The sequence below is a fragment of the Podarcis bocagei genome (assembly GCF_964188305.1).
Source record: "Podarcis bocagei genome assembly, chromosome: 17".
Classification (NCBI taxonomy): domain Eukaryota; kingdom Metazoa; phylum Chordata; class Lepidosauria; order Squamata; family Lacertidae; genus Podarcis; species Podarcis bocagei.
Genome location: NC_138143.1, coordinates 21,283,185 through 21,311,060, shown reverse-complemented (window position 1 = coordinate 21,311,060; position 27,876 = coordinate 21,283,185). Strand labels below are relative to the sequence as shown.

General features: G+C 46.7%; 2 protein-coding genes across 5 annotated transcripts in view; one reads left to right on the top strand and one right to left on the bottom strand.

The window, feature by feature from the left end:
• Window positions 1–941: 941 nt before the first annotated feature.
• On the bottom strand, window positions 942–12,220 carry MLANA (melan-A). The gene is made up of 5 exons (XM_081177116.1): window positions 12,061–12,220; window positions 9,946–10,040; window positions 5,016–5,112; window positions 4,232–4,336; window positions 942–1,592 (listed from the first exon to the last, which is right to left on the bottom strand). The coding sequence occupies exons 2-5, from the start codon at window positions 10,017–10,019 to the stop codon at window positions 1,524–1,526; spliced, it is 345 nt and encodes a 114-aa protein (XP_081033242.1). The 5' UTR covers window positions 10,020–10,040; window positions 12,061–12,220; the 3' UTR covers window positions 942–1,523.
• Window positions 12,221–24,433: 12,213 nt separating this feature from the next.
• The window catches only part of ERMP1 (endoplasmic reticulum metallopeptidase 1), a 40,219-nt gene continuing 36,776 nt past the window's right edge, over window positions 24,434–27,876 (top strand). For all 4 annotated transcript variants that reach the window (XR_014003286.1, XM_081176281.1, XM_081176280.1 and 1 more), the window contains exon 1: window positions 24,434–24,803. Coding sequence is in view for 3 of the 4 variants with exons in the window: in XM_081176281.1 (XP_081032407.1) it covers window positions 24,472–24,803 (332 nt within the window). In the remaining variant the exon portion in view is untranslated. The remainder of the gene's footprint in view (window positions 24,804–27,876) is intronic.

Here is a 27,876-nt window from a genome sequence, read left to right as displayed (position 1 = left end):
AATGATGCCAAACTTAGATTCACAACATGTTTAGGGGTATGCATACCCCTGCGTACCCCCCAGAAGAAAAAGCACTGGGAACGTCCATTCTCCCGCAGGTGATTGCTTCCTGGAGAGTCTGAAATTGCAGAAATGGGAAAAACAGTTAACCTGGTCCCAGAGTAATGGCCCCAGTCCATAACATCCATGGTAACTATAAAGAAAATAAAGATGTAGGTAAAACTTGCCATGGAATCTTCCATATCACAAGGAGGCTATGTACACGTGAAATGCAGCAAGGTCATTGCTGTTCACCCCAGAGAGGAAACAGCGATGTCTTCACCCACATGCATTGCTTGCTGGATTTTCCTGCCCCTGCAAACCATCCCCTGAATGTGGAAATATTCCCTTAAGTTACTCCATCCAGGATTTCCCCCTGAAATGGCTTGACACCAGCTTTTCTTTCTCCCCATAGAGTCCCGATGTAGAGTGGTACCTCGGGTTACATACGCTTCAGGTTACAGACTCCGCTAACCCAGAAATAGTGCTTCAGGTTAAGAACTTTGCTTAATGAGAACAGAAATTGTGCTCCAGCGACGTGGCAGCAGCAGGAGGCCCCATTAGCTAAAGTGGTGCTTCAAGTTAAGGGCAGTTTCAGGTGAAGTACGGACCTCCGGAACGAATTACGTACTTAACCCGAGGTACCACTGTAAATCTTTAGCGGGAGAGAAAACAAGAAGAGAGAAACGGTTTGGCAACAAAATGCAAAGGTGGGTTTCAGGACCCATCAGAATCTCCCCTTCCCCACCACACGCTAGAAATCATTGTGTTGTTATTTGAATTAAGTGGGATCTCAGATGGGCTATTCCACCTTCACGTCTAGTTTGCCTTGTAGAGAAATAGCTCCTGAGAGGCCAACTTGTTCGCTGAGAGCTGAGCTGAGCAAATGAAGCACAAGAAGCTAAAAGCGGCTTTATTTATTGGCAAGCTACATAATGAGAAGCATTTAAGAGATAAAATCATTTATTCTTTTAGTAAATCTCAAAAAGAACAAAAGAGTAATAGAATCCATGTGTGAGGGTTATTATCAGTGCTTTTTTCTGGGGATACGCATACCCATAAATATTTTGTGAATTTTTGTACTTTTGTCCATTTACTGTATTTATTCTTCCCGATTTGAACTATAAAACAGTGATTTTCTTGAGTCAAAATGAAAGTATCCCTAAACTACTTCTTTTTTTTTTTAAAGCACTGGTTCAGGAAGGCTGGTTCTTGCTCTTCAGTATTTATTATGCTTGGTATAGCTCCTGGAATAAAATATATCACAGCATCTCTTACACTGAATGACTCCAGGCAACTGGAATGAAGGTACAAAGGCATGAGCATTCCAGGTATCTCATACAATTGGGAACAGCTGCATTTTCTTAAGCAATAATGGCTTCTAGAAACATTTGCAACAGCATGCATTATTTTTCAAGAGGTGTAGCTAAAAATCAAAGATGGTGCGTGTAATCGTTCAAGCACTGGATTTAATGGTTCCTGCTTCATGGTGCATATGGCGGTGGCAAAAGAGTGGCAGATATTTTGTCATAGGCTGGTGGAGCATCAGGCACCTGTGAAAATGGAAGTCAGGAAAGGGAAAATAATAATAATATAATAATTTATTACTTATACCCCACCCATCTGGCTGGGTCTCCCCAGCCACTCTGGGCGGCTTCCAACAGGAGATTAAAAATACATGAAAATATCAGTCATTAAGAAACATCCCTAAACAGGGCTGCCTTCAGATGTCTTCTAAATGTCAGATCGTTGTTTATTCCTTTGACATCTGATGGGAGGGCGTTCCACAGAGCAGGAGCCACTACTGAGAAGGCCCTCTGCCTGGTTCCCTGTAACTTCACTTCTCTCAGTGAGGGAACCGCCAGAAGGCCCTCGGCGCTGGACCTCAGTGTCCAAGCCGAACGATGGGGGTGGAGATGCTCCTTCAGGTATACTGGACCGAGGCCGTTTAGGGCTTTAAAGGTCAGCACCAACACTTTGAATTGTGCTCGGAAACGTACTGTTATTTATATGCTAAGTTGTAAATACTAAGGTGCTTTATAGCTTCCTTAAGCTAATATTGCGTTTCTTAATGCGCTTCCCATAATCATCACATTCAAACATCATTATGTCAACATTGCTGGCATCTGTCTGTCTCGAGAGACAATGGAGCATGCCTCCGGGAGTGAAGCTGAACCACGGTGTTAGCATCACCGAAGTGACCTGTGCCCTGGGCTGCCCAGACAACAAGACCCCCTTTCAGCCTTGCTGGTGTGGTCCAAAGGAAAGCAGAGCAGTACGTTTGGCACCAGCTTAGTCGCAGGAGCTGCCAGAAGGAGACTTACTAGACACCATCCAACCATCTTAGCAACTCCACTCTGTATTTGTGTAGGGTTTAATCCTTAGCCTTTTCTTCTCCCGAAGATATCCGACAAGGCAGCTTTAGAATCAGAGTTTTCCTCCTCCTAGACGGACTACCTTCTCAGGTTGATGAGTCCCATCTCTCCCTCACTTCCCTTTACACCACTATTGGTCTTGTTTGCTGAATCTGCTGGAGCCTGTCTTCACATACAGGGGAAGTCTGTTACTTGCTGAGGGTTTGAGACCCATTGGCTACCTTCACTTGGCTTGGCCAGCCAGTCCAAGCCGCATGGAAAAGCACATGATCTTGACTTTTGAAGAATTTGTAAGTAAACCATTTTCTATGCTAAGGGAAGAGGGAAGTTTTGGAGCTCATAAGGGAATATTTTAAAGGTCTAACAGGCTACATTTCCACACTTTATTTCGCTGTATTTTTTAATTTATTTTAAATCTCTGCTGCGGTTCACTCACCGAAGAGTAATCGTCTGAAACCTGGACCTCAGCATGCAGGAATTCTTTTCATATACCTATTCCCCCTCCCCTTGCCAACCAACACTATTGAGAAGTAGTTCCACAGGGCACTAAAGCATCATAAAGGCTTATTGAACCTCAGGGCCCATGGGCTCCACCACCAACCACCCCATCAGAAGATCTCAGGAAGGAAAATTCATTTTTTTAAAAAAATAATTCAGCCCCTATGACTCTGTACCAGTGTGATGTTGATTCTTCAGCAATAGTTACCGTATTTTTCGCCTTATAGGGCGAAACAGCCCATAGGGCGCACCTAGTTTTCGGGGGGGGGGGAAATCAAGGGAAAAAATATGATCCCCCCCCCCCGCGCAGCTCTGGGAGCAGCAGACAGGCCGCACGCAGCCTGTGCGCTACCCCAAAACCTTCTCTCTGCTTTTGCGGGAGGTGGCGGAATTCCCCCACCTCCCACAAAAGCCCACAGGAGTCGCGCGTGACTCCTCTGGGCTTTTCGGCCAGGAGGGAGAAGGGACTGTAACGGCCAGTCAGTCCCTTGTCCATCCTCAGGGAAAAGCCCCCAAGAGCGGTGCGCTCTTTAAAGGCTGCGCGGCTCCTGTGGGCTTTTGCGGGAGGTGGGGGAATCTCCCGCAAAAGTCCACAGGAGGGAGAAAGGACTGACTCGGCCAGTCAGTCCCTTCTCCCTCCTTGGTGAAAAGCCCCCAAGAGCGGCGCACTCTTTAAAGGCTGCATGGCTCCTGCGGGCTTTTCGACCCAGCTTGTGGGGCTGGCGGTGGGGGGGAAGCGCTGCTTTCCCCCACCGCCAGCCTCCAAACCAGGTCGGAGAGTAGCGTGAAGGCATCGCCCGCCTTCCCGCTGCCCCCCGATCCTCTGGGGCTGGCGATGGGGGGAAGCGCTGCTTTCCCCCACCGCCAGCCTCAAAGAGCAGACTCTCCTGGCTTCAGCGAAAGCAACGCGAAGCCTCCGGAGCGCAGGCTTCGCGTTGCTATCGCTGAAGCCAAGGAGCCTGCATTCGCCCCATAGGACGCACACACATTTCCCCTTCATTTTGGGAGGGGGAAAAGTGCGTCCTATAGGGTGAAAAATATGGTATATATTTGTTCATTTTATGTCCCACTTGTCCTCTAAGGAGCTCAAAGGACACCCCTATTTTAACCTCAGAACCACCCTGTGAGGTAGGTTGGGCTAAGATGCAATGACTGGTCCAAGGTCACCCCATGAGCAACGTTGCTGAGTGGGTATTTGAACCCCAGTCTCTCAGGTCCTAGTCTAAAGCTCTAACCACTCCACTCCACTGGCCCTCTCACTGCACTCTCTGGTGGTCACAGAAAGGGTTTCCAAATGTTAAGAGAAAGGATAATCTTACCACATGGCTTCTGTTGCTGTTGTATTCCTGCAAGGGCAATTTGGAGCCCAACAAACCACTTTTGCCTTCCGAGATCCTTCCCGTGGCCCCTCCAAAATTCTTACTCTGTGGCACACAGGGAGAAAAGGGCAGAGAAACGAGACATTTGAGTGCAAGGAAAATTAGAAGGTCCATAAAAAACAACAACAACCAGTAATGAGAATTAAGTCTAAGAGTGTTTTGCACATGAGGCCTAAATCTCTTTGTGGCTTACATCACCTGTCTGTAATGTCAATGTGCTTTCTTTTTTATCCACATTTAACATTCACATGTGGTCTCGCACAAAATTTGCTCTTTAAGTCACTGAAAGTGGGGTCCTACTTGCTCTCACCCTATAATGCATGTGTGATTCTTAACAAGCTATAGTCTTGCAATACATGCCTCCTGCATCAACCTTTGGCAACCCTCTGTGGGCTGCCTCTGATGGGGGGTCTCACCAAACATCTGGAGGGCAACCAGTCTGGCAAAAGCTGTCATAGGCTATTGTGCACATTGAGTACACCCAAGGCTTAACTTACGACAGGGCTAGTACCTGCTCCCTATGTTTAGGTTTAGCTCTAGATCATAGGAAGTACAGTACCATACAAATGTACCTCTGAGCAGGGGCAGAGTGTATTTGCCTCACCAGTACTGAGTAACCATGAAGTGTATTTGCACATCAGAGTTTAGGGGGAAAGATTACTGGGCTGTGGGTCCCGGGAAGAACTGAGATTCAGCATTTTTAAATTTTAATTTTTATCCTTACCAGAAGGCTTCTATAACCATTGCGCTTTTTGTAATACCAACAGCCAATAATCAGCAAAGCTGTAAGAATCACAACAAGAATTCCAATGCCTGCAGCCCTGTTTGGAAAAGAAGACGACACCGTTACAAAACACATATGGGAACAAGGAAGATTTTACTATATCCTGTGCGAAGCACAGTTTTAACACAGGGCTAGGCAAACCAGGAGACGCAACAACTGGCTTTGCTTTTGTAGCTTTGTAGGGAATGTGATAAGCATGTTGAATCAACTCTATGAAACTCTGCATATTCAGTACAGAATTTGTGCAAAAAGATACACAGGCAGCTAGGAACAAAGAAATAAATTGGGCTTTTGATTATGGGCTGCAATACAACTGGCACGCTGCATGATGAGGCTTCCATCTGAATAGATTTTGATATGGAATTATCTCCTTGTTACGACACTGACACAATAGGATTTAGAGGGGATGAAAGGGCTGAGTTCAAAAATATTTCAGTACCAGCTGCATGCTGCAGGTGGAAATGGCATGCACATAACTGCATCTCACCCAAGAGACAACCTCTCACACAGCGGAGGGGACAGGTGCGTCCCCCTGAGGGTGATGGGACGTAAAAGTGAATGCGCAAATGATTATTTGTTTATTTGTGGTGTTTATAGTCCACCTCTCACCTGAAAGTCCCAGGGTGGAAAATACATAAATACGCTGAAATTGAACAATGGCAATAAAATGGGAACAATGAAAATAAGAAATAAGGCAGAAGCGGCAGTGAAAACAAACTTATCAGAACTCAATACGCCTCTACCAAAGGTTTGGGCAAAGAGGAGCCTCTTCACCTGCCATATAAAAAGGAAGCAGAACTGAAGCAAGATGCCCCTCAGAGAAATTATCCAAAGGGACAAAGGACCCCTGGACGGTTATGTCCAGTCAAAGGTGACTATGGTGTTGCGGTGCTCATCTCACTTTCAGGCTGAGGGAGCCGGCGTTTGTCCACAGACAGCTTTCCAGGTTGTGTGGCGAGGTTGACTAAACCGCTTCTGGTGCAGCGGAACACCAAGACGGAAACCAGAGCACACGGAAACACCGTTTACCTTCCTGCTGGAGCAGTACCTATTTATCTACTTGCACTTCGTGCTTTCGAACTGCTAGGTTGGCAGGAGCTGGGACCAAGCAACGGAAGCTCGCCCTGTTGCGGGGATTCGAACCACCAACCTTCTGATCGGCAAGCCCAAGAGCCTCAGTGGTTTAGACCACAGCGCCACCCACGTCCCTTGGACACCCTCAACGTAAACCTCACTGGGTTCTCAATAAGATGACATCTTTATGTCGAAAGTCCGATCAAGCTTGGGATATTCAACTTAGGAATGTAGGAAGGTGCCTTAAATTGAGTCAGACCCTTGCTCCATCCGGCTAGATATTGTCTACCCAGACTAGCAGAGGCTTCAAGCAGGATTCTTTCCCAGGCCTCCCTAGAAATGCCAAGGATTGAATCGGGGAACTACTGCATGCAAAACGGATGCTCAACCACTAAGCTACCACTCTTCCCAATTGCATATATTCCCCAAAGCATATCTGCAGAGCAAACTAAGCCGATTCCATTTCCGACGGGATTATTGTCAGGTGTGCATGCAGGAGCCAGGCCCTGTGACCAATAGGACTTTGCAGGACTGGGGCCTTCCTAAGTTTGTTCTGAAGAGGCAAGGCACGGCCACACAGGTGAGGCCTATTGGTAACTCACAGCACCTGGTGGCAAGAGCCGGGAAGGGCAGCATTTCCCCTTTGGCTCTTTGCCACAGCAACACCTTCCCTGCCTTGCTGCGTTTGACTCCTTGCTTCTTGATCCTTGGACCTTTGACTTCGTGACTCCTTGATTTTAATTGTTGTAATGTTGTATTTTAATCTTGTTTTTAAGTTGTATTCATTCAACTCATTTTTATTATTGGTTGTTAGCCGCCCTGAGCCCAGCCTTGGCTGGGGAAGGCAGGGTATAAATAAATTTTATTATTATTATTACTACCGGTATTATTGATCCTCGGACCCCTGACTTCATGACTCCTTGCTTCCTGACCATTGGACTCTCGGCTTCTTGACTCCTGGCTCTCTGACCCTTGGACTCTTGGCTTTCTGACTCCTGGCTTCTGGACTCCCATTCCTGCTCCCACCCCGCCATCTTGCCCCCGGTCCCAACATCCCCAGTCAAGACTTCAATCACCCGTGAACCGGACCATGACAATTATTTTCACAGCTATTGCATGTGGTGTTGTGGATGCCCCCTTCATATGTGAGCACAACCGCTTCGTGTGTAAGCCCAACCCCATCGTCTCATTTCCAGCACTCCTATGAACTCAAGTTCCTGGTGACACCTGAAAAACCATTACAGTATAGCGTAAAGTAGCAGAGAGTGGGAGTGTAAATAAGCAAAGTATGTTTTCTTTCTTTCTTGAATAAGGCTGAAGAGAAAGGGCGATGAGAGTCTCTGTGCTGCAAGTGAAGCAACGAGAGCTGAAGAAATCAATAAGATATCATAGAATCATCAACTTGCAGAGTTGGGATGAGGGTCATCTAGTCCAACCCCCTGCAGTGCAGGAATCTTTTGCCCAACGTGGGGCTCGAACCCACAACCCTAAGATTCAGCATACCATGGTCTACCAACTGAGCTATGCCAGCCTCTCAAATCAACCTTGGGCAACCCTCGGTGGGCTGGGTCTGATGGGTCTGACTCCAACCAGAACGAAAGACACAGAGGAAGATACCAGAGGCCTCAGAGGAATGTGGGAAACGGTCTACTTGTGCAGAGATGTGTTTGCTAGCACAGACATCTGAGTCACAGGAAATCCCAGAACACAGACTGTTGACAACTTTGGGTCCAGCAGATAACAAGGCAACAGCGTTCCGATCAAAGCTCTGTAGAGCATCACCTACGACTCCCCACTAACCCAAATTGGCTACATTGGACCTGACCCCCTCAATCAAGTGATTGTGTAAGTACAAATGTAATGCAATTAGAGTTATGAGCATAATTAGTGTTGTCAACCTGTTACTGAGAATTTCAGTAAAATGTGAATTAATCACTGTGTTGTCTTATCAACTCCCATCTCTTTAAGATTCTTGCTCTGTTGACCAGGGCCTTGATTGTCTGCTAGCAGGAGGTATTTTAAGAGATAATGTTGCCATCACTGGCCTCTTTAAAGGTAAAGGTACCCCTGACCATTAGGTCCAGTCGCGGACGACTCTGGGGTTGCGGTGTTCATCTCGCTTTACTGGCCAAGGGAGCGGGCGTTTGTCCACAGAAAGCTTCCGGGTCATGTGGCCAGCATGATTAAGCTGCTTCTGTGAACCAGAGCAGCTCACGGAAACGCCATTTACCTTCCCGCTGGAGCGGTACCTATTTATCTACTTGCACTTTGACGTGCTTTCGAACTGCTAGGTGGGCAGGAGCTGGGACCGAACAACGGGAGCTCACCCTGTCGCGGGGATTCAAACCGCCAACCTTCTGATCGGCAAGTCCTAGGCTCTGTGGTTTAACCCACAGCGCCACCCACGTCCCTGAGACTGGCTTCTTTAGGTCTACATATTCATATGTAGGTCCTGGCTTTTGCAATGCTTACTGGCCCTCAGTCCTCACAGTTTTGTGACAGTCTATTTAACTACTATTGTTAGAAGGGTGGGGTACGATTTGGCTTAAATTACTGGGGAAAGTCAGGTTTTGGTTTTCATTAGAAGCCCCCAAGCTTCCCCCCCCCCCCAGTAATTTGAGCCCTGGGCCAGGCTGCTATTGCCTCTTATGATGTACTGTAGTTTAGACTGTGCCATTCCCAAGTTACCCCTGGTCTACTGCATAAACTGTGAAGAACTGAAGTCAGGGTGGACAATCTTCAAAAGCCTGGAGACATTAGTGATTGGATGCAGCAAACCAGCACATCAGAAACCTAACAAGAAGAACACATTCATGCAGAAACACCCTTAGGACAACCACAGTTGGGGATAGTGGTTATAAATATTCTCCATTCATTCCACAAAGTCTTAAAGTGTACATTAAAAGCAAAAGGGGGAAAAGGCACTTTACATTGGCGAGTCGACTCCCATCTCCCTCCCACCCTGAAATTTGTTCCCCCCTGGCTCCGTTTTCAGTCTTGTTTGTGGCCGGTTTCCCCTCCGACAGCAGTAGGGCTGTGGCTGCAGCAGCTCAGCTCTTGCAAAGCTGATCCTGGGTGGAAATGAGGTTCTGCAAGGTGGAAGCCCCTGTTTTGTAGTTTAAATTAAAACCCAGCAGCTGCTCTCTGCAAGTTGGGGGGGGGGAGGCAAGGGTGGAAAGCAAGCCTGCCCCACCCAGAGAGAGGGGGGGGCAGGGCAAGGGGTGACCCAATGCCCACTGAGGGGCCTTGTTAAATCTGCTCAGGGGCAAATCCAGGCAGCCTCTGGCAAGGGGGGGGGCAGCAACAGAGCCTGTGTCATTTGGGGTAGGGGACGTGAGTGAGGCCCACCCCCAACGGCAGAATCTCGTATCCCTGTGTGGAATCAAGTGTCCATGAGTTCCAACGTCATTCTTTGTTCTTTTTCAAATAAAACCACTACCCTAGAAATGTTAATCTGAAAGCCCAGAGGAAGCATCCAGGGATGCCTCTCTGAATAGGACTTGTTCAGGTCCTGCCCACAGAGAAGGGCTTTCTCCTTCCCCCCGCCAAGAGACAGGCCAATACCCAATAGCACAGGGCCAAGAAGAAGGAAGCTTCGTACATGGGCAGAGGCTCAGCTTACAGGGTGGGAGTGGGAGTAAAACAGCCCCCCCCCAGGAAAGGGGTTATAAATGGATGAGCTGAGAGCTTGACCCTAAACTCAGATGGAGAAAACCACTCTCCCTTTTGCGACTAAAATTGCGTATTTGGAATGGCATGGAAATAGTTGGTCCATAAGTCCGATAGCTCCGCTTACTCTTCCGCTGAAAGAGAGGTGGATCCCTTTTCTCGAGCAAAGTTGCCATCTAGGTAGTGCTGTCCCCTGGGCATCTTGTTTGGTTCAGATCACACCTACAAAATGGACAAAGGGGTGACCATTCTCTATGCGGAATTTTCATTGTATCCTTGATAATCTTGGCAGAAACACAGCCTCACTTGTTGACTGGACAGTTTCTTAAGAAAGGAAACAGCTCACTGGCAATGTTTCCCAAATATGCATAGCTACTCAGCTGAAGTCTTGGTTGGGGAACCATCTAGGTCAGGCATAGTCAAACTTGGCCCTCCAGATGTTTTGGGACTACAACTCCTACGATCCCTAGCTAACAGGACCAGTGGTCAGGGATGATGGGAACTGTAGTCCCAAAACATCTGGAGGGCCGAGTTTGCCTGTGCCTGATCTAGGGTTCAGAAAGGTTTTAGTTTTTACGTTTTTTTAAATTGTTTTTTGTGTGTGTGTCTTTTCTAGTTTGCTTTAGATATCGTCTCAATCCTTCGAAAGAGAAAAAAGGATGCTAGGAAAATGATTATACATTGATCCATTAAAGGCAAATGTTTGCACTGACCACTAAAAGGAAATCTCAGTGACTGAATGAGCCGGTTGCTTATTAAAGTATTTTAATAAAGTTCTGCATGTGAAAAATCTAAGTGAAATAAATAGTCTCATCGACATTTCCCCACCCATTCACTTCTTTGCTTCCATGCCTTCTGGGCGAGGGGGGGCATTTCAGACTATTGTAATCTGCAGAATATCTATACAGTGGTACCTCGGGTTACAGACGCTTCAGATTAGAGACTCCGCTAACCCATAAATAGTACCTCGGGTTAAGAACTTAGCTTCTGGATGAGAACAGAAATCGCGCGGCGGCAGCGGGAGGCCCCACTAGCTGAAGTGGTGCTTCAGGTTAAGAACAGTTTCAGGTTAAGAACGGACCTCCAGAATGAATTAAGTTCTTAACCCAAGGTACTACTGTATACATAGCAGGTTAAGAGCACATGCATTTTAGACTGTATGGTAGGCGAAAGGCTTTGCATTCAGAATCATCCTATATTTAGTCTCTTGCATCCCCAGTTAAAAGGCAGAACAGAGAACAAGTTATGTGAAATATGCTGTCTGAGCCCCTGAAGACCTGCTGTCAATCAGAACAGACAGTTCAGGGCTAGCTGGTCAAACATTCTGGTAATGGAGCAAAGAGACAGAAAGTGGACTGCAGGGCAGGTCCGACTTTGAAATTGTACCCTTGAACGCTATCAAATTTAAACATGGTGTGCTAAAAACAAAACCCACACTTTTAATTCATAAAAGAAAGGGGGAAACGTTTTAAATAATAAAAAGTGGGCAGAGTGTTCTTCCAGCTAGATATCATCGATTATTTAATGGCGCCTGATCACTGATTGCAGGAGGGAGCTGGGTCAGTTATTACACCAAAACGTAATAAACCTATTTAAAAAAATGAAATAAACTTCCAGTCCCTGAACCACTGTTTGAAGAACAGAGAGAGATTCCAGGATTTAGAATTCGGTGACCCTTGATTTTGAAAAAGGCACACTGGAGCATTGTGTAACTTTAAAAAATCAAAAACTTAATAGGTTTTGCTATTAGGATGTGAATGAACACAACTCTGCAAAGGCAGTAGACCAACATTGTCTTAAGTTTATATTGCCCCGTGCTTTTCCTAATGTCACAATCTGATGGATTTATCTGCTTGTCATTTGTGTAAATACCCAAGGAAAATTAACCAGCCATATCAAATCAAACTGAATGGCTTCATCCAGAAAAGCACACAGATAAACATTTTGGCCCACAGCTATGCTACTTAAATCTCATTAAATGAAAGGAGATTGAAACAGCCTATCAAGTGTAGGATCGCAATCTCTGATTTCAGCAGTGCACAGAATAGAAAATTGTGCTGTGAACCAAAATTACAGAGCTACCACAGTCAGGTAAGGGGGGGGGAACCCATGCTAAAGGTCCCACAATTTAAGAAACTTATTTATTAATCAAATACATTTTTCCCCCAAGAGATAAGAAAACTGGTCAAACTGAAATTAAATACAACATGAAAATCTTGTGCAAGAAATAAACAAGGCTTACCTTTCTTACAGACTCTGGCTGAGTGCTAAAGCATAACCAGATTTTCTTCCTCCTCTTTCTCTTTTTTCCTTTTTTAAATTTCCTCCTTAGGACTACTGAGCTCTCATGACCATCACGAGTCTGAATTCCTGGCGGTGCAGCTTTTTGATCGCTTTAATTAGCGTGAAAGGCTAAGACCAAAGAAATGGTTTCTGTTCTTTCCATTTCTTCCCAAACCCCTCCCAGAGGGAAGCCACATTCAGTTCAGTGGGACTTGCTCCCTAGCTAAGCGTGTCTAGGATTGCTTATGCAAACAATAAAGAGTAGCTGTTCAATTATTGTGTGCAGCAATCCAGACCTCTTTTCTTGAAGCCCTGTAGAGGGGCAGAAGCAAATGCTTAATACAAGTACAGTGGACGCTCGGGTTGCGAACGTGATCTGTGCGGGATGCACGTTCGCAACCTGCAGCGGTGCATCTGCGCATGTCCGGGTTGCGATTCGGTGCTTCTGCACATGCACAAAGTGCAATATAGTGCTTCTGCACATGTGCGACGCCCGAAACCTAGAAGTAACCCGTTCCGGTACTTCTGGGTTTCGGCAGGTCCATAACCTGAAAAAACACAACCTGAAGCGTCTGTAACCCGAGGTATGACTGTACAGTGGTACCTCGGGCTAAGAACTTAATTCGTTCTGGAGGTCCGTTCTTAACCTGAAGCTGTTCTTAACCTGAGGTACCACTTTAGCTAATGGGGCCTTCTGCTGCCGCCGCCACGCCACCCGATTTATGTTCACATCACTAAAGCAAAGTTCTTAACCCGAGGTACTATTTCTAGGTTAGTGGAGGCTGTAACCTGAAGCGTCTCTAACCTGAGGTACCATTGTACAAAGAACAGCTGCAGGTATGATCATTTCAGCTCAAACTGCACCTGAATTCTAATAACCGGCTTGATGGGCCTCCGAAGTTGTGGGGATGCCATTGAGACAGTCCTATATAAGCTCCATCATTTTTGACATCAAAGAGGGTGCTTGCAGCAAGGCCTCTGCTCTTTAAAATATGGTGAGATTAATATGGAAAGAGACATCTCTGCAAGCTGGTTAAGGGCTCAGCCTGCAACCTTGTAAAACAAATGCAAAGATTTTTTTTAAAAAATAAAGTTTTACACAAAAGCTACCTATAGAAATATAGAACCAATAAGAAGGTGGAGGGGACTAGATAGGTTCATCTGAATTAACTGCCCATACAGCAGTAGTGATGTATGGAAGTGAGAGCTGGACCATAAAGAAGGCTGATCGCCGAAGAATTGATGCTTTTGAATTATGGTGCTGGAGGAGACTCTTGAGAGTCCCATGGACTGCAAGAAGATCAAACCTATCCATTCTGAAGGAAATCAGCCCTGAGTGCTCACTGGAAGGACAGATCATGAAGCTGAGGCCACCTCATGAGAAGAGAAGACTCCCTGGAAAAGATCCTGATGTTGGGAAAGATTGAGGGCACAAGGAGAAGGGGACAACAGAGGACGAGATGGTTGGACAGTGTTCTCGAAGCTACCAGCATGAGTTTGACCAAACTGCAGGAGGCAGTGGAAGACAGGAGTGGCTGGCGTGCTCTGGTCCATGGGGTCACGAAGAGTCGGACATGACTAAATGACTAAACAACAACAGCAGCATTGAACTTGAACTGGTAGCAGGAGATAAAAAAGGGGATGTGTATAGATGCTAGGGGGACGTGGGTCTAAACCACAGAGCCTAGGGCTTGCCGATCAGAAGGTCAACGTTTCGAATCCCTGCGATGGGGTGAGCTCCTGTTGCTCAGTCCCTGCTCCTGCCAACCTAGCAGTTCGAAAGCCCATCAAAGTGCAAGTAGATAAATAGGTACCGCTCCGGCGGGAACGTAAACAGTGTTTCTGTGTGCTGCTCTGGTTCGCCAGAAGCCGCTTAGTCATGCTGGCCACAAGACCCGGAAGCTGTCTGCGGACAAATGCCGGCTCCCTTGGTCTGTAAAGCGAGATGAGCACCGCAACCCCAGAGTCATCTGCGACTGGACTTAACGGTCAGGGGTCCCTTTACCTTTATAGATGCTAGGAGAGGATAAATTTATTGATTAATATCCTTCCTTCCTCAGGTCTGTGAGTTCAGCAGAGTGCATCTCTTAAAATGGTCTCTGAGCAATGGACCTTACTAGGGCACAGATTTTCTGCCTGTATTTTTCACTGTCCTGTCCAGCTTTAATAAATTCAGTGGGGGTGGGGCACAATACTTGCGTAAAAGAGTATAATACTCACCACCTGGTTTTCTATAAATGTTTCTAGCATGTGCCTTTTTTTGTAAGCATGTAAATATTTGCTTCAGGCCACCACAACAGTTGCATGTAGTACCATCAAAATTAGCACCTTTTCCACTCTACTTTCTCCTACATTGCACAAATGGAAAATAGCCCATGGAAGCAGGGTAGAAAGAGCCGTGAGGTGTGGGGTGGGGAGCAGGGGGGGAATAGCATGAGACCCAAAGTCAATGAGAGGCTTTCTTGTACTCCTTATGGCTAAAAACAAACCAGGTATACTTTCTTCCCTCCCGGAGAAGAATTCATCAATAACTGCTTGCAGAGAGCGGGCATCACATAAAGGGGCTCTTTGTCATTGCTAGCAGCCGGGCAGTCACAAATCACCCATGTGATGATAATGCCAGTGCATTTGTGCTTCGCCATGGGCTGATCTTGCATTCAGATGACTCAAGATTCCAGATGTCAAAGGTCTATTATTCTCGAGAGCGATGAAGAGATCCCTGTTTGTGTTAGCGAATGCCTTCGGAGCAGGCAGTTGCAGAAAAAGTAATATTAATAACCGAGCAGTTTGTAAGGTGAAAACATGGGCTTGATCCTGGTCTTGGTTTTGCTGGGGGTGGGGTATCTTTATTAGTCCGCTTGTATAAATTCCAAATTTGCTATACTAACTGCCCCCTCCCCGTTTTAACTCCTATGCAGCTGGCAGCAGACCTCTGTTTACAGATCTATTTCTTTTTTAAAATCCATTTTTGTTGTTGTCTGGTAACGCCCACCAGAAGTCTTTCTACCAGTACCATGCTACTGCTAAGTGCTGAGCAAGGTCAGTCATTATGTTGACCTGGAAAGGTGAGCTGGTTTGGAAGCCCTGCTTGAGGCAAATGATGGCCAAGGTGACCCTGGAAGCAGCTATAGCATGGAGCTCATCTGCATTTCACATTACTAGATGTAGCCCCAGGCATAACTAAAGGGGCAGGTGATGGTTAATACCAGCCACCTGTGTTCCCAGGTGATGTAGCCTAAAGGTAAATGTAAAGGGACCCCTGACCATTAGGTCCAGTTGTGACCGACTCTGGGGTTGTGGCGCTCATCTTGTTTTATTGGCCGAGGGAGCCGGCGTACAGCTTCCGGGTCATGTGGCCAGCACGACTAAGCCGCTTCTGGCGAACCAGAGCAGCGCACGGAAACACCGTTTACCTTCCCGCCGGAGCGGTACCTATTTATCTATTGCACTTTGATGTGCTTTCGAACTGCTAGGTTGGCAGCAGCAGGGACTGAGCAACAGGAGCGCACCCCGTTGCGGGAATTCAAACCACGACCTTCTGATTGGCAAGTCCTAGGCTCTGTGGTTTAACCCACAGCGCCACCCGCGTCCCTGTAGCCTACCTGGGTCTATAGAGGTTGTGTGTATCTTCATTTGGGTGCTGACAAGCCATCTTCTTGCTACAGAATATTTTCCACCGAATGCTGTGAGCTGGGGCGAGGAGGGAGCCTTTGGACCTCTGCTGTAAGTTTGTACCTTTAAAAAAAAAAGTTAGACCTGATCTCCCATCTGTCTTTGGAATCTCTGTGTATCTGAACTCTTGCGAGTCCACTACTCGCTCAGTCAGCTCCAGTGCCGGATTTATGTATAAGCTAAACGAACTATAGCTTAGCCCCCCCCCAAAAAAAAAATTAAAAGAAAAATACCTGGATGTACATTTCCAAAATATAAGATAAAAAACAAATAAAATAAAACCTACACACAGCAACAGTGTTTTGTGTTGTGTAGGCTCCTATGATGTAGGTAATAGGCCCTGCCATTATCACTGGTTTGCTATTATTATTTCATGTTATAGCAAGTTTCTAAAGACTAGATTATGCGTCTTTGTAAATTGCGTTTCTATTTTTTTTTTTTTATAAAATTTTTATTGGTTTTTCAAATTTTTTAAGGACATAACACAAACATAAAAGACAAAGACAAGAACACATAAAATTTCAAAAATCTTACTTTCTTAACCTTGGTCGTTGACTTCCCCCCACCCCCCCTCATGCATCCCCATTCCCATATTTCTGTCAGCAAGTTATTATTTTCTCTTCTTACCATATTAATATTACATCTTTTATAAAAAATTAAGTTCTTTCCTAAGTTGGACTCAAAATCTCTTCCATCGATTTCCCATTTTTTATAAAACATGAATCACATTGACTAAACCCAAAAGTCATAAGTGTTTTGGAATTCTGTTCCCCCCCCCTCCCATCCCCGGTTTCCGTCCCTTCCCGAATATATGTCCAAAATGACACTTCTTAGCCTGGATTCCTCACGTCCGAGGCCTTCAAATCTCTTTCAGTCCCTCTCCGCCGGTTTTGTTGGTAATCCTTCATGTTGGTCTTCGGGTCTCGAAGGTGTTCTATCCCAATCAAGCCAGGTTTTCTTCCCACAAAAGCACTTAAAGCCAACTGCTGCAAAATTTCCACCAATCCTTCATATTCAGAGTCAAAATAAGAATGAAAATAAGAGTAAGAATGAAAATGGAGGCCCCAGTCATATTTCTTCTTTCTTTCAAATTCTTGAATTCCAAGTATTCCAGGGGCCTTCGCCTTCATCTTTCGGATCTTTTGCAGATTTGTAATCCACATAATCCAAGGGTCTTCTTTTTTAAAAACCATTTGTATAGGCTTCTGATTTGTGCTTTCCATCTGTACTTCCTCCTTTGCTTGTTTAGTCTCGTTTCCTTCTTGCGTTATCTCTTTCCATTCAGCTGCAGATTTTTTCTCACTCAGATCCTCCATACTTTCAGCAGAGCTGCTTATTCCAGAAGTCAAGGTCATAAGTTGTTTATTCATAGCAAGACTCTGCTCTTGTAAAATTCCCACAAGGTAAAACGTTTTTTCTATTTCAGCTAGTAAGTTTCCATCCACAGCCATTGTAATGTCTCAAGATTCCCCCTAGGGGGAATCTAGTTACTTAGTAATCTTTTTCCCAACAATCCTTTACCTCGTTGTTTATTTCTTTGTATCCAAACTCTTTAGTTAAATTATATCACATTTAGTCCAGAGAGATCTTAAGTATTAAACTTTTTCACTTTAAATCACCCGTTTGACAGCTTTTGACAGCTGTCAAACTCCTTTCCTCTTCAGCAAGCTCAAAGACAGGACGCTTCCGGGCCCGGGAGGGGGGGTTGCATACGGCAAAAGAAAAACTTCTAAAAAACCACTCTCACACTCCAGCTCCACACTTCTTTTATCCAATCGTGAAAGTTAATGTCTTTTTAACTCACCCCAAAAGGGTAGGCTCTCCAACTTAGTTTTTCCTGCTATTGCTTTAAATTGTCTGCAGGAGGGGGGGTGCGGACTTCCCTTTGACACATCCCCCGGTCGTACCAAATTCGCGGATAAATATTTTAAAGTCCGGATTCCGATCTACTCACGGGTTGCTTCTTTTTTGGGTCCGAATTTAAGGAAAAAGTCAGCGCTCTTCAGCCATGGCACACGGCTCCGCTCCGCTGGGATAGCGGTCTACTCCCAGCACCACGCCACTCTCCGTACCCTCTCCGCAGCCTTTAAAAAGGCTCTTCATGGGTCGGGGGGCGCTTAAGGTGCCCACCGAGTCACCAGGTCTGCAGGCATCCGCGCCTGCGGTTTTTAAGGGTCTCCGCGTCGCCGTCGCGGCAAGACCCGTCCCCAGCGGAGCCGATTCCCTCCGGAGCTCGGAGGGAATCCGCCATTAGCTGTTCGCGCCAACCCGGAAGTCCTTGTAAATTGTGTTTCTAAAGGGACTTTTGTTATTGCCAAATGCCAATGTGTTTGCATTATTAAGTTTGTTATGAATAAAAAATCATTTTAAGTTAGAGCTGAATAATTATTTCACTATTAATATACTTCTTAATTGTATTTCACTATTAATATACTTCTTAATTGTATTTGAGTTCAACAATTACTTTGATAAAATACAAATTTGCTATGTGCAAATGGCTTTAGATACCTATTAGGTCCATAAGTTACCATACAGCATATACTCAACACACACACACATAAAAACCAGGAACAATTTGTTGTTGACAAAGGACAGCTGGACATATAAAGGGCCCCATTACCTTCAGTAGCTTAGGGCCTCATCAAACCTAAATCCGGCCCTGGTCAGCTCCTGTTCATGAAATAGGAGAGGGTTCATTTTGTCCTTCATTTCTATACAGCTTTATATTTTTAAGGAAAAGAAAAATCTCAAAAACAGTTTACAACACGTTAAAATGTCGAATGAAACAATCTGGAATAAAACGTTACTGAAGAAAGTCAACTATAAACTAAAATACCTTAAAGTAGGGTTGCCAAATGTCCAGATTTTCAGGGGGGAATTTGAGGAAATCGCCGAAATGTCCAGATTTTCAGGGGGGAATTTGAGGAAATCGCTGAAATGTCCAGATTTTCAGGGGGGAATTTGAGGAAATCGCCAAAATGTCCAGTTTTTCAGGGGGGAATTTGAGGAAATCGCCAAAATGTCCAGGTTTTTGAAACTCCCCACCCCCCACAAAGGTCAACTTTTACTTCTTTAAATATGGCAACCCTATCTTAAAGATGACAAATAACGCATTACAAAGGAGGTCAACTACAAAATGCATATTTAACGGAGCAAAGTTAACAACAAAATGAACTTAAACATTTCAAAGGAAAACATTACTAAAGGAAGTAGAATATGAAATGTACATTTAAAACAGCATTTATTCCCTTTCCTTTCAAATAGTTCTTCCCTTTCCTTATATTTTATTGTGAGCCTTCAGTTGTTTGTAGTATGGTTAGTTTTCAGATGAAACAAAACTTGTTATTTTTTTCATTTTCCTCTCTAGAGGGAGCCCCTGTAACATGTCAACTTATAAAGGGTTAGAAAGCTTTCCAACTGCGTCTCTACACAATTGCCAGGTGTGCAAGATTTGTACAGATGCCTCAGGATGTCTATGGAGTGCATCTCCCAGCTCATTCCATTTCTTAATGTCATAAGTACCCCCCTCTGGAAACCAGGGGCACAGTCTAGCAATCTCTAACAACAATTTTTCTACTAGGGGTGCTAAATGCTTATCATGCCCTGCCTGAGCTAGCAAAAATAACAAATTATTCCTATGCTTTTCCTGCCCGTGTGAAAGCTTGCTTCCCATGATCTCACAAGACGCGTAATAGACGCGCGTCTTTGGGGCTCGTTCCGAGCGAATGAGATCCTAAGTACGGGAATCGTTTTGCAGGAGATGATCCACCACGACTGAGGGATAGCAGGTTGCTAGCTCCGAGGGGAGTCCAATCCTGGGGGTTTCCTTTTGTTGAGGTTTCCTTTTAGCCTTGCCTCACACACTGAGGTTTTTTTACAAGCCTCACACAGTTTCTTTTTTAAGTTTGCCTCGCACGGGGCACCACTTGAGGCGTTCTCAAAGTAAAGGAAGGATTGAACTCTGATTAATAAGAATACACACAGAGGCTTGAACCAGGAAGACTCTGGGAAGGGTGCGTATAATCGTCTCTCTCTCTGCCTCTACCCCTCGGGCCCAGGTCGTTTTATTCACAAAAGAACTTTTTACAGAGTGTTCGTAAGAACCAATCAGATTTCTTCTGAGCATTTCCACAAACCCCAAGTGGGAACAAAGTTAAACTACCAAAACTAATTAAGCACACATATTTCCGGAGTAAACAAAGAACAGAACTACAAAGGAGAGCATTTGGCAACCCCAGAGGTGAAAAACAAGCGATATACATGATAAGAAGGATGGATCAGGAGAACAGCGATCATTATCACCTTTATGTGAAACCTGTTTCCTGGCCCTAAGATTAACAGCCTAAGATTAACATATCAGAAAACCCACATCAAAAGAAGCTGCCCACTATCTTTGATGACCCAGGATGCCTGCTGTGTATGTGACTTGTGAAGAAAGAGAAATGGAACAGGGATGCAGAGGTATGGATTGATCAAGAATCATATCAAAATAGTTTAAACCCAGTCAATGCAATGCTTTCATTGCTGACACAGATGGCTTATTCTATATTTATTATAATTCCTCATAGCAATCCCACCTGATCACTACATATGTCACCCAGGAGATCGCAGCCACAGAGATAAGAAAAAGTTGTTTTGTTGTCTTGAGAGGTCACTTCGTGGTTTGCTGCATCAAGGCAACTGGGTGTTGGAATTTTGGGCCCCTAACAATTTCGCGCCCGGGGCAACCCACGCTATGCTACTGAAACAGGTTGAAGATTTCACCAGAACCTGCCACGGTGCAACGTAGGTAAGTGATGCTTTGGTAGGGGCAGCAGCTGGAGGGCACTTCCTGTACCCTCCACAACCCAGGATGTACCACCGCTGGTCATATAGCCTCAGGAGCAGGGCTAAAAGCAGTCTCCCTGTACCCGTGTTGGTTCTCCCCCCCCCTTTTAAAGTTTGAATAGAGCAAATAGTGCATCATGCCAAATCCTTATAAATTTTATAATATTGTGTCATATAAGTGGGGAAGATTTAAAGCACAGTCTGGTTGTCACAGTCTGGTTCACAGGCGATCAGAGTCCCGGCTGGGGACGTCAGGACCGGGGGCAAGATGGCGGGGTGGAGCAGGAAGGGGGGTCCAGAAGCCAGGAAGCCAAGGGTCCGAGGGTCAGGAAGCAAGGAGTCAAGGGTCCAGGATGAAGAAGTAAAGAGTCAAGAAGTCAGGGGTCTGAGGATCAAGAAGCAAGGAGTCAACAAGCCGAGGTTCAAGGATCAGGAAGCAAGAAGCCAAAGGCAGGAAGGGTGTCGCTGTGGCAAAGAGCCGAAGGGAAATGCTGACCTTATATCCCTTCCCAGCTCTTGCCACCAGGTGCTGTGAGTTACCAATCGGCCTCACCTGTGTGGCCACGCCTTGCCTCTTCAGAACAAACTTAGGAAGACCCCAGTCCTGCAAAGTCCTATTGGTCACAGGGCCTGGCTCCTGCACGCACACTTGACACTGGTGGATGGAAAACTGGAGATGTGATTTCCCTCTGCTCATGGTTTTCTCTTGAAAACTACTTCTAACCAGCCAGCTTACTTCTACACATGCAGCCCTGACAGGAGAAAAATGACTAGAATGTAGAGATTCTAAGGCACAGCAAGCAGAAGACCCTCCAGCCACACTTCATCCTCCCTGCTGACCATCGCCCTGCAATTTAGGGGGCATCCATGTTGACCCAATTCTGCCCCATGAAGCAAGAGTTTTGAAATTTGCAACTGGTGGTGCAATATGAGAAGGGCTACACTATTAAACAACATGCTGTGCACCCATGGGTGGGAAGAGCTGCCCACGGGGGTAGGGCAAGCGTCTCAGGGGGTGTGTGTGAGATGATGTTACCCCCCTCAGGGATAACACCCAGGGCCGACCACACCCACCGCACTCCCTTCCTCTGCCAGTGGAGCCTCTGTAACATATTGTCCTGGCAAGATTGGCTCTAGGCCTACTCTTCTTAGCATAATAATAGTTGCTTGGATCAGCCTACCTGCAGTTTCTCTGATCTTAAAAATGTTGCGAAGGGAAGGATTTCATAACACGTCATGTTGCAGACGGCTTTTAGTTTGACCTCCTCGTCCTTCCCACTGCTTTGGCAGAGCTCAGATAAAATATTAGAAGAATGAGCACAATTATTTCTCCTCAGAAATACATGTGTGCCTCATTCCTCAGAACTTTGTGGCGCAGAAATGTGGAAAATGCTTCCTTTCAAACAGTGAGGATTGGGTCTGTTACATCTACCTCCCTGAAGCTCTGACTCCCTGACTAACACTTGGTTGCTAATTATTTTAACTGTTTAGAATGGAGCAATTGTTGCTGTTGTTTAGTCATGTCTGACTCTTCGTGACTCCATGGACCAGAGCACGCCAGGCACTTCTGTCGTCCACTGCCTCCCGCAGTTTAGTCAAACTCATGCTGGTAGCTTCGAGAACACTGTCCAACCATCTGTTGTCCCCTTCTCCTTGTGCCCTCAATCTTTCCCAACATCAGGGTCTTTTCCAGGGAGACTTCTCTTCTCATGAGGTGGCCAAAGTCTTGGCACCTCAGCTTCAGGATCTGTCCTTCCAGTGAGCACTCAGGGCTGATTTCCTTCAGAATGGATAGGTTTGATCTTCTTGCAGTCCACGGGACTCTCAAGAGTTTCCTCCAGCACCATAATTCAAACTCCTTTCATGGATCACTGCCTTGCCGTGGCGAAGGGGCTTGAATAACTCAGAGAAACTATGACCTATGCTGAGCAGGGCACCCAAGATGGACAGGTCATAGTGGAGAGTTTTGACCAAATGTGATCCACCTGGAGGAGGAACCAGCAGGCCACTCTAGTATCCCTGCCAAGAAAACTCCATGGACAAAGACAACAGGCAATGGAGCAATTAAAATTAGTTTAATTCATTCTCCTGTTCGTTTTAGGAATTTATATGCTGCTCTTTGATTATATTTTTTTCAGGGCAGCTTGCAAATAAAATAGTGTCACACACCGCTCCAATCTCTGAGCAGTCTGAGAATCCAGGGGTTCCATACCTAAGGTCCATGGAAATGAGGCACTGCAGAGACTGTGGTGTCTTTATGATATATGGTTTATTTAACATGTATACAACCTGAGCCTACGTTGGAGGGGTTCACAGCATTAACACCCCAAGAGGGGTCTTGCTTCTCCTATAGCCACAGAAGCCTTGGATTCAAACATGAATCCACCATTGTGCTCTTTCCCTCTCCAGCTTGCTGCGTTTAACAAACTGCAACCTCTTACCCCTAGGTCACATCACCACCACTGCAATCCTAAACTCAACTCTGCTATCTCAGAGCTGAGGGAGGAGTACCTTCCATTTTCCACAGGGCACAGAAAGCCATCTCTCTGACTTTCCTTTGTCTTTGGTTAATGACTGATTTACCAGGTGATTTCCTGAATATGGGAAGTTAGTTCAATGGCTTAGCCTGTATCTTAACACTTGGCTAAATCCACCTATTAGACCCAGGAAATTAGGGAAATCTGACACTCCCAAACCCTGGCACCCCCAACTCATAACAGTACATAATAAAACAAAGCAGTATAAAAACATAAATAAAACTGAGGATTTAAACACTCTTTTTTAAAAGTAATTTATCCTGCCTGCCTGGAAATCCTGTGTACAGTCAAAGTGTGGAAAAAGTGGTAGCTTTTTAGCAGGGAAGAGAAAAATAACTACACATGCTCACTGACTTTATCATCACTTCAGCTGTTCCAGGAGTTTTTTCTGGTGTTTGAGAACAGTAATGGGGCACAGTCACATCAAATTTGTCACGGTAGACCCCTTCCCTGCCTCTATGGGTGATGCAGACACACTGCTGAGCTATGAGCTACTCAGTAGGAAGACCAGGCACACACTGAGGGCAGTGGAAAACCAAGGGCACAAAAAATATTTTTTTAAAAAAAATTGGAAAGAATTTGACACTTGATCTTTCGAAAGAAGCGCTGAAGGAGGCATCGTGGCAGAAACAAGAACTTGGTTCGACTTTCGACTTCCTCCCCTGCACACTCTTCCTTCATCCCCCCGTTCTTTTTATGACTTATCCCCACCTAAACCAGGGGGCGCCCCACCGACAGCAGATCAAAATAACGCCAGGAAGAAGGAAGAGCCCTGGCAGTGCGTATACAGGGCATAATGCACGCGTGCACATCTCGCCGTACATGCAAGTTTTGCGTCCTTGCAAAAAAACCAAAACAAAACACCAGCAACGCGGCTTGCTTTTTTTGAATTGCATTGCCACCAATATCCTCATGTTGTTATTTGCATCCCTCCCACCTCACTGGCGTTCCTTCAGACGCATATTTTGCTTTTTCCCGGGGGTTGGTGGGGGGAGCACCCCAGTTTGCCCGTCTCTAGGGACCTTTCCAGGTCCGGCTCTGCGCACGACTCGTGCCAAGAAGGAGCGTGGGCGAGGACCAAGGAGCGCGCAAAGGCGCCCTCGCGCAAAGTCACCGCGCTTGACCCTGGCGGGGTGGCGGGCGGGACCAAGAGAAGGAGAAGGAGGAGCGCCGTCTGACATTTCCTGCCCAGGCTACCTTGCGAAGGGACTCCTGAGCCCGCCTCCCGCTCGCGAAAGCAAGGTGGGTTGGCCCCGGCCGGGCGCTTTTAGCCCTCCCGCCGTTGCCATACTGCTGCTGCTGCAAGCCAAAGCCAGGCACCCGGGGTCTCCACCATGGAGCGCAGCTCGGCCGCCGTGGGTGCCGTGAGGCGCCTCCGCACGCATCCTGCTCAGCAGCAGCAGCAGCAGCACCCTCGCCCAAACCACCAGCAGCAGCCGCCGTGGCGCCCGGACCAGGAGCCCGACGGACTGGACGGGAAGAAGCCGGCGGGCAGCCGGGGAGGAGGAGGAGCGAGGGGCCTCCCGCTGCTGCCGGAGGCGCGCACGGCCCTGCTGCTGCTGCTCTACTTGCTGGCGCTGCGCGGGATCGCGCACCTCTCCCTGCGGAGGCTGGTGCAGCCGGCGGAGCGCCGCCCCGGCGAGGATTTCAGCGCCCCGCGCGCCAGGTAACCGCAGGTAGCGGCGGCGGCGGAGGCTCTCTCTCGCGCTTGCCGGGTCCCAGGTCCCTTCTTCCGTGGGGTGCGTGGGTGGGAAGGGTCCAGGGACAGATGCCCCCCCCATCAAGTACATAACTAACTGAGGTTCTGGCCCCCACCCCAACATAAAGTCTGCCCACCCCCTCGAACGTGAATCCTAGCTACACCCGTGGTTCCTTCCGCCGTCCTCACCGCGCACCTGCATCTCTGGGAGAGGGAGACATGGGCGTAGTCGGGGAGCGGGAAGACGGAGCCACAATACTATTGAAAAGCACTGAAAGTACACAATTATCTGAGGTCCTGTGTGCCCCCCTCCCAGCAGAAGCCCCCCCCCCTAATGTCCTCAACAACTTAGGAGGATCCCCTAAAAAAAGCTTTGGCTGCCCCCCTCCCCAACAAAAATCTTGGCTCTGCCCATGGAGAGAGAGGTGGAATGCTCTCCTCCGGGAGGGCCAACTTGGCCCCACGCCCATGGGTGCCCAGGGCCATGGGTTCCATACAGTGTCTGGCCCCGGGGTGTTGGCTCCTACGCCTTCCTCCTCGACTAATTTACTGATGTACCCTGATGTACTTTGAATCTGATCTAGGTAGGAGTTTCAAATGTTGTGTCATTGTGTTCCCTATGTCCTTTTTGATAGTAGTAGCTGGCAATAAAGGATAGCTGCTGGGCCTGTGTACATGGGGGCGTGTTACACATGAAAAAATACAGTATGTCTTTTTTAGCTATTAAGGTGCCTTTAATGTGTAGGTAGGAACGAACAGGGAGCACTCGTGTTTTCAGAATCTCTGTGGTTTAATTGAATTACAGTAATTTTATTATTAATATCCCGTCCGTCTGGCTGGGTTTCCCAAGCCACTCTGAACAGCTTCCAAACATATGTTAAAACATAATAAATAATCAAACATTAAAAACCTCCCGATGCAAGGCTTCAGATGTCTTCTGAAAGTCAGATAGTTTTTTATTTCCTTGACATCTGATGGGAGGGCGTTCCACAGGGAGGTGCCACCAACAAGAAGACCCTCTGCCTGGTTTCCTGTAACTTTGCTTCTCACAGTGAGGGAACTGCCAGAAGGCCTTCGGAGCTGGACCTCATTGTCTGGGCTGAACGATGGGGGTGGAGATGCTCCTTCAGGTATACTGGACCAAGGCTGTTTAGGGCTTTAAAGGTCAACACCAACACTTTGAATTGTGCTCAGGAACATACTGGGAGCCAGTGTAGATCCTTTAGGACTGGTGTTATATGGTCTCGGCGGCCGCTCCAAGTCTCCAGTCTAGCTGCCGCATTCTGGATTAGTTGTAGTTTCTGAGTCACCTTCAAAGGTAGCCCCACGTAGAGTGCATTGCAGTAGTCCAACCAGAGCATGCACCACTCTGGCAAGACAGTGAGCGGGCAGGTAGGGTCTCAGCCTGCGTACCAGATGGAGCTGGTAGACAGCTGCCCTGGACACAGAATTGACCTATGCCTCTATGGACAGCTGTGAGTCCAAAATGATTCCCAGGCTGCACACCTGGTCCTTCAGGGGCACAGTTACCCCATTCACACCCAGGATCAGTTGCCCCAAAACAGTACTTCTGTCTTGTCAGTATTCAGCCTCCGTTCTGTTAGCCACCATCCGTCTTCCAGCTGCCTCCAGACACACATACAAGACGTTCACTGCCTTCACTGGTTCCAATTTAAAGGAGAGGTAGAGCTGGGTATCATCCGCATACTGATGAACACCAGCCCAAACTCTGTATGATCTCTCCCAGCGGCTTCATAGCATGGCAGAGAGGACGGATCCCTGAGGCACCCCACAAGTGAGCGCCATGGGGTCTGAACACTCCCAACACAAGGGCTAGGATGTATGAGGTTAGTGGACAACCACAGCAGAAGATAAATTCCACTGAATGAAGTCGGACAAATCCTGCCTTGGCTTCCTAGAATTTGCTACCAGCCTCAGGTTAAGTTACTGACTTTGGTATACAGAGCTCTCTATACCCTGGGTTGCAAGTATTTGAAGAAGTGCATCTCCTGCTACCTGCTAACCCACGCCTTAAGATCAGTGGAAGAGGCCTTCCTTTTGCCTCCATCAGGGGCTGTTTGCTGTGTAACAGCATGGAGCAAGCAAGGCCTTCTGTGCTATGGCCCCCTGTATGTTAAGCTCCCTCCCATTAGACCTGTGGTTGCCCACAGCTTTCAGATGTCTGCTTAGGATGTAGCTCCCCACCTGCTCCTGCCTTCCTGTGGAAGTGGCTGGTCTTGTGACCGGCCGCTTTATTATTTTATTATATTTATTGTTTTAAGATGCTGCTAATGTTTACTGGTTTTATGGTTTTCATTTTAATCCTTGTAGTGCATTTTATTTGATGAAGCGTTGTATACCACTACAGTGGTACCTCTACTTACGTGCACCTCTGGTTATGTATCCTTTGGAAACGTACGCAGAAAACCTGGAAGTATTTTTCCGGGTTTCCTGCATGCGCAGAAGTGCTCTACTGTGTGCATGCGCAGAACAGGCACCTTCGGTTGTGAAAAACTCAGGATCCGACCGGAGCTCCGGAACGGATCGCTTCCGCAACTGGAGGTACTACTTTATTGGAGTCGAAAGGTATGTTATAAATACAATGCGTAATATCTGAGGGGTCATCACTGACTACCGAGAAGATTTGGGATGAAGCGGGCTGTACAGTGGGACCTCGGGTTACAGATGCTTCAGGTTACAGACTCCGCTAACCTAGAAATATTACCTTGGGTTAAGAACTTCGCTTCAGGATGAGAACAGAAATCGTGCTCCGGCGGCATGGCAGCAGCGGAAGACCCCATTAGCTAAAGTGGTGCTTCAGGTTAAGAACAGTTTCAGGTTAAGAACGGACCTCCGGAATGAATTAAGTACTTAACTCGAGGTACCACTGTATCTCGCTTAGTTTGGGAGTTTTGCAGAAGTAGAATGAGGAATTGAGAAGGGAGCAGACAAGATCTTTTGCGCTACTATTTGGAGAGGAAAAGAAGCAGTACAAGACCCTTTCACTACTTCCCCTTTGGCAAAAAAACAACAACTAGTC

What these genes read in the sequence shown, in the direction of transcription:
- MLANA (XM_081177116.1), bottom strand. Translation starts at nt 10,019, where the DNA reads ATGCCCAGGGGACAGCACTACCTAGATGGCAACTTTGCTCGAGAAAAG. An exon ending in ACCTCTCTTTCAGCGGAAGA is followed by an intron (nt 5,113 to 9,945) that starts GTAAGCGGAGCT and finishes TTTTCCAAACAG; the next exon opens with GGCTGCAGGCATTGGAATTC. An exon ending in ACAGCAACAGAAGCCATGTG is followed by an intron (nt 1,593 to 4,231) that starts GTAAGATTATCC and finishes CCATTTTCACAG; the next exon opens with GTGCCTGATGCTCCACCAGC.